We start from the raw sequence: 6,014 nt of genomic DNA, 5'->3' as shown, positions 1-6,014 counted from the left end.
GCCAAATGGCCAAATGGTAAATACCATAAACATTGAAAGGGTTGATGCGTGAATGTGCAGGTACTTACATAATCACTGGGTTGCTTTTCTTATTTTTTGGGTAATGACCTTTATTATTTTTATAACATGATCAATTTTATAATTTTGTTTTTATTTCATATAATCGAAAATAAATCGGCCGATGTTATCAAGTTTAGGTAGTAGGCCCTAATAAAGAAAAAAAAAAAAGAGGTAGATATTGTTAAATTGTTTGAAAATTCGCGGGCATTGTAAATAGCTCGAATGTGTGCTTTTTATGTATTCAGGAATTTTAAATATTTGATACAGATAAACGAAATGTGGTGAAAAAAATAACAAATACTAGAGCTAGTATTCCGAACGCATTTACAGCATGCTATAACGCATATTTAGTACGTAAAAACTCGTAATAATTGCGTTCGAAATACCAGCGCAGAGCAAAATCGAACGAGTAGTAACATGGAAAAAATCTTTTTTTATTTGATCGCGAAATCTAGGGCAAGGGCATACTTTCTTTAATACATCGCGGAAAAATTCAAATTCATATCTCCCAGCCGAATGTTTACATTTTTTTTGCACCACAACAGGCCAGGAGGCCTAATTACAGTGGTGAATTACATCACAGAGCACCCAGGCTTGAAAAAAATCACATTTTAATTTTTGTGTTCTCACCGGGAATCGAACCCGGAACCTTCCGTGCGTGAGTCAAGCGTCTTGACCACTACTCGATAGCTGCCTTCAGGTAAAAATCTTGGTTAAAGAAATCGAGTGGTGATATGCTGGCAGGTTGGCGCACGTGCTGACAATTCTAGCGGTCCTGTGTTTGATCACTAGCAAGGTGGACGTGAAATATTGATTTTAAAGGTTGTTCAAACAGCAATATTTCGTTGTTCATTGGCTGACACCTGAAGTGTAAGATTGATCACCTTATTTATAGAAATAGATGATAGAAATACGCTGTATTTGGTTTGCAAATTCAGTGCCCTATGCACCACTGCTGAAAGGGAAATTATAATGATGATGATGGGAACCTAGTGTTCCCATCGATATTTATTTTTTTAATTTACGGCTCAAAGATCCGTGGTTCGAATCCTACTCTACCCCAACTTGATTCCCATTTTCTAATAGTGAGTTATTATTTACAACTCATTGAAAATGGTCCCTCAAAACTAAATATTTGGGTAAATCATAAGAACGCAAATATTTATTTTATTTTTAAAAGCTCACCTCAAATCAAGAATTTAAATAAAACCACAAGCAGAATGTTATAAAAGATTATTTTTTGTATTTATAAAATACGACATATTGTTCTTTTCTTTTCAAATAAAGATTATTTGATGCCAGTTAATTAAAAATTTGTAGTTACCAACATGAACCAGAAACACGAAAATATATTATTTTATCATTTTGACGTAAAACGCTGATCGGGTGTGCATTGGGATCTTTAGTCAAGTAATATTTTTCTGCACGGACACAGGTATCAAACTCCGCGGGGGGTAGAACGCCTTTCGGTGGGGATAGGAAAGAACGCCATTTTTCAGGTCTTACAACTTCTTTTCCGTAAAATATTTTTTTTTGTGACCTTTACCATCAAATCAGAACAAGCGAGCTTTATTTAATTGTTATCAAAATTTAAAAATATTATGCATTAATATTTTGATTACCATATTTTGTGGACGATAAGACGTATCAGACAATTATGTTGACAAACTTCTGCGTAAACTGGGTGCTAGACGGGGTGTTTGTCGGCCTCGTGTTCGATTCCCGACATGGTTGATATGAAATATTATTTAAATGGGTGTTTTTACAGTAGAATATTTTACAGTCCCTAGACAGGTACATGAAGCGTAAGACTGATCACCATACCATGTAACAAAGATGTTACATGGTGTGGTGATTACATCAAGATAAGCTGCGATTGGTGTACCAATGGAGTGCCCTAGCACCATTGGGTGCGGAAAGGGAATGGTGATGAGACGGGGTGTTGAGACGATCTAGGCGAGTAGGTACTGTGCTACAGACCTTTCGCCGAAGCGGGGTTTGGAGCATCCGACCCATACTGGGTAGGCGTGAATGAAGTAGCTGGCGCCGAGTTCCCCTGACAATTGGAGTACCCTTTTCGCAAGAAAAAAACAGCAAAAGGAAAGATCAACAACCGGTTCACAGTCCTTGTACCCGCTGCGGTTTCAGAGTCTGCTCAGACTTTTGAAATCCAGGTGCACACATCGGCAACATAGATGATAGTCTTTATTTTTTGTATATTGGGTTGACTGCTTTTAAAATCTATCTACAATCCATACAAATATTACATCAGATTAAATTTATGGGTAATTTTTTTCAACTAACAGTATTTTAAAAACAGATTATAATTTTTATAATTTATTGTTTTATAAGTATTATTATTAATAATACACTAGCAGCTTTTAGGCTGATGAGTGTATATCAAGTGTACATGGTTATTAAACATTATAAATTGATGTGTGCATCTAGGCAGTTTTAGAACACATTAACTGAACTAGCACCAATCACTTTCCCGGGAAGGCTATTCCATTTCTCCACAACTCGGTTTGTCAGGAAGTTCTTCCTGGGGTTGGATGAGAAGGAGGTAGTGTTAAGCTTCAATGAATGACCTCTGAGATGGCGGTTTTCATTCATAGTGAACATTGATTTCAACTTGGGTACATTATATTGCTCAGTTAAGATTTTGAATGTTTTAATCAAGTCACCACGCTGCCTCCGCTCTTCCAGTGAACTTAACCCAAGCTTCCTTAAGCGGTCCTCGTATGATTTATTTCTTAGAAAGTTGTTTTTCATAATGTTGGATTTCTTTAACATGATTCTTAGACGCTTGCACTCACCACCTCTAGGTTTGAAACAAAGTTTCATTACTATAATTTTGTAATTCACTAATGTACTTGGGCCTTCTGGTCTGTTGTGGTGTAATTTTTTTTTGATTAAATGATATGAGAATACATGTATGCTGGAATAATAACCCATTTTACCTTTAATTTCTGATTTCTTTTCATATATGTGATGGAATTTTCCGTAAGAAAAATGTCCTTATTGAGACATTGTTCTCTATTATGGGCAAAGGACATTATTTCAAATGAAGTTTTAAGCACTGTGCAGAAAAATATGTCTTTTTGATAATTTACCATCATCGTCATTCCCTTTCCGCACCTAATGGTGCATAGAGCACTGTATTGGTACACCAATCGCAGTGTATCTTGATAATTTTTATTCATGAAGGTACGATGATCAGTCTTACGCATTAGGTACCAGTCCAGGTACTATGAAATTTTCTAGTGTAAAAACACCTTTTTAAATAAATATTTTACGTCAACCCTGTCGGGAATTGAACCCAAGACCTTTTGCGTGGTAGGCAAATACGCTGACATTTCGATAATTACATGTTTATTATTGATGATTTATATTTTAAGTTTTTTTGTGGATGCAGTTTTGAAAAAATCAATTTTTTACATCTACTTATGTTTTTAAGTTTCGGCAACAAACTATGAATATTTAAAACAAAGAGCTTAATGAGTATGCAAAATAAAAATTTTTATTGTGAACAGCACAAAGACAAAATACATATTTAAAATATATTTTTTTAAATAAATGATTCCTATTACTTGTTCAAGATGTTTTTATACTGAATGAAAATTTTGGGAATATTTTTTTTTACCTAAAAAGAAACATATTCTACTCTATAAAGTTAACAAAGGACATCCTACACAATATCAGTACAAAGGATTACCTTCAATTTATTGATATATGTATACCTACTTTTCATCTGTGTAAAAGGTCACTGAATTTTAAAATAATAGCATATTTTATCTGTATACAATATTAAGCTAGTAAATTAAGATTGAAAATCAATCTACTTAGAACATACAATAAATGAAATATGTAGCGAACACATAATTTTTAAATAATCTTCCATCTAATCTTTTTTTGCAGGTACACACCCCATGTTTATCTTTTGTCTACATATATAATTAAAAGAAATAAACAATAAACATTGTAAACAATTTATATTCTGGTTAGTATTATTGCGTTAGTTGATACAGAATGAAAGATAATGTTGAGATACAAATTTATATTAAAGGGAAATAAAGTATATATACTCGACACTCAAATCTTATGATTTTAAGAAAAGTTATTAAATTATACAAAAAATATAGAAATTTTCCAACAATTTTTTTAAAAAGTCGACGCTACGAGGAGATGCAGTGGTATCTATGAGAGCTTTTTAGCTTTATGATACAACGTGTCCACAACCTTACTCATGTGATGGATCGTCTCCAGAGCAGTCTCGTAAGTCTTGTCTACAGCGGCTTCTTCAAACACGATCAGAACTCCCTCACCCTGGTCGAGAATGCCGTTGAATTTTTTGTCTAAGATCATCTGGGACAATTTCTTCTCTACCTGCGGCACGGGAAGCTTGATGCAGCTGCTCACATAGTCCACCTCCACTCGGCTGTAGGGCTCGATGATCCGACACAAGTTCTGCTCCAGCATGGTGTCGTACAGCGTACCCAAGTGGGCACGCACGATCACGTCCTCTTCCAGCTCCTTGTTGTACGTCTTGAGGGTCTGTTGGAAGTCCGCCAGGGAACGCTTGTGGGAGGCCTGAGCCACGCTCTTCATGGCGTCGATGTCGGCTCCGGCATATTTGAGCGCTAACTTCCCGCTAATTATGTGCTGAACGTCTTCGGGTTGATTTAGCATTATTTTGGACAAGAGCATGTACTTTAAAGCTGTCAGTGCTTTGGGACTCTCCACGCTGTCGTATCCCTCAAATGCCTCATAAAAATATGAATAGGCTGTCTTGAAGTCTCTTTCGTCAGCGGCGTGGAGGATTCCGGACTGCAGATCGAGGGCAGCTTGCATCTTAGGAGGGCAGTAGATCGCGTTTGCCGTTGTTCTGGCAGAGGTCAAGGCAGCTCGGGCTTTCGGCAAATTACTGAGGGCGTGATACGTTTTGCTCTCTAAGAGTTGAACTTCTACAAGCAGGTTTTTATCATCCAGTTTCTTGAGTTCTTTTAGAAGAGTACCACCAAGAAGTAGGGCTTCCTGAAACATTCCAGTATCAAAATACAGGGCAACAAGTCGGGACTCCAGCGACTGCCGTAAGAATGTTCGCTTTTCTTCTTTGGCCCATTCTATACACTCTTTACACAGCTGGACTTCGATTCCTATCCCGGCCTCAAGGTCCAAGAAAAAGTCAACTAAAGACCGAACCAATTTTGCAGCTTTCGCTTTGCTGATGACACTTAAAAACGGTCTAGTGGCTTTGATAAGTTCGGCAAGTTCCTTGGCCTTACCTTCTTTCTTATAAAGCTCTCCCAAACTGAGGATTTTCTGCTCCTTTTCTTTAATGATTTCTTCATCATTTTGTTCTATATCCTCTTCAGTAATAGCTTTACTCAAGAAATGAATACCTTCATCACGTTTTGTAGTTGAACGAGAGGTATCAAGCATCACGGCGCCAGCCATACTTAAACTTATTGTAATAAAATATAAAAATATTATAATCGCTCAGTCATCAACGAACGAAAACGAACGGCAATGTCACTAATAAACCATAGAAAAACATGGCGTAAAGGAAATAGACAAATATAGAAACAATGCATTATAATGTTTTGTTAGGAATGTAACGAATTGTCTCTGCTTTCCTTTTTTTGTTTCTATTAGCAGAGATAATGTACATCTTCTAGTAGGGCCGGGCCGGTTTTAGAGATAGCGATCATTTTTTAATCTGGGCAAAGAGGTAAATATTGAACAATATTGTGACCTGCAACACACAACAACCGATGCAACCTGCAAATGATTTAAATTAATATTTAAAGCTTCATAACAATTATAATTTTCATGTTGTACATTGAACTTTATTTGGTATTTGCCTTATTCCTTAAATGGTTGAGATTAAGTTTTGTCGGTGTTGGATCATATTAAACCCAGTTTTAAATGTCACCTTTTAGGCATTTGTGTGG

At 36.2% G+C, this 6,014-nt stretch overlaps 1 protein-coding gene across 1 annotated transcript; it reads right to left on the bottom strand.

The window, feature by feature from the left end:
* Positions 1–4,035: 4,035 nt before the first annotated feature.
* Rpn6 (regulatory particle non-ATPase 6) lies at positions 4,036–5,605 on the bottom strand. The gene has a single exon (XM_088236417.1). It carries the CDS (start codon positions 5,515–5,517, stop codon positions 4,258–4,260), a length of 1,260 nt encoding a protein of 419 aa, XP_088092543.1. The 5' UTR covers positions 5,518–5,605; the 3' UTR covers positions 4,036–4,257.
* Positions 5,606–6,014: the final 409 nt, after the last annotated feature.

This window comes from Micrasema longulum, unplaced genomic scaffold (assembly GCF_059751315.1).
Source record: "Micrasema longulum isolate JH-2025_06_02 unplaced genomic scaffold, ASM5975131v1 h1tg001557l, whole genome shotgun sequence".
Classification (NCBI taxonomy): Eukaryota; Metazoa; Arthropoda; class Insecta; order Trichoptera; family Brachycentridae; genus Micrasema; species Micrasema longulum.
Note: the sequence above shows the minus strand (reverse complement) of the source record. Positions and strands in the feature narration are given on the sequence as shown.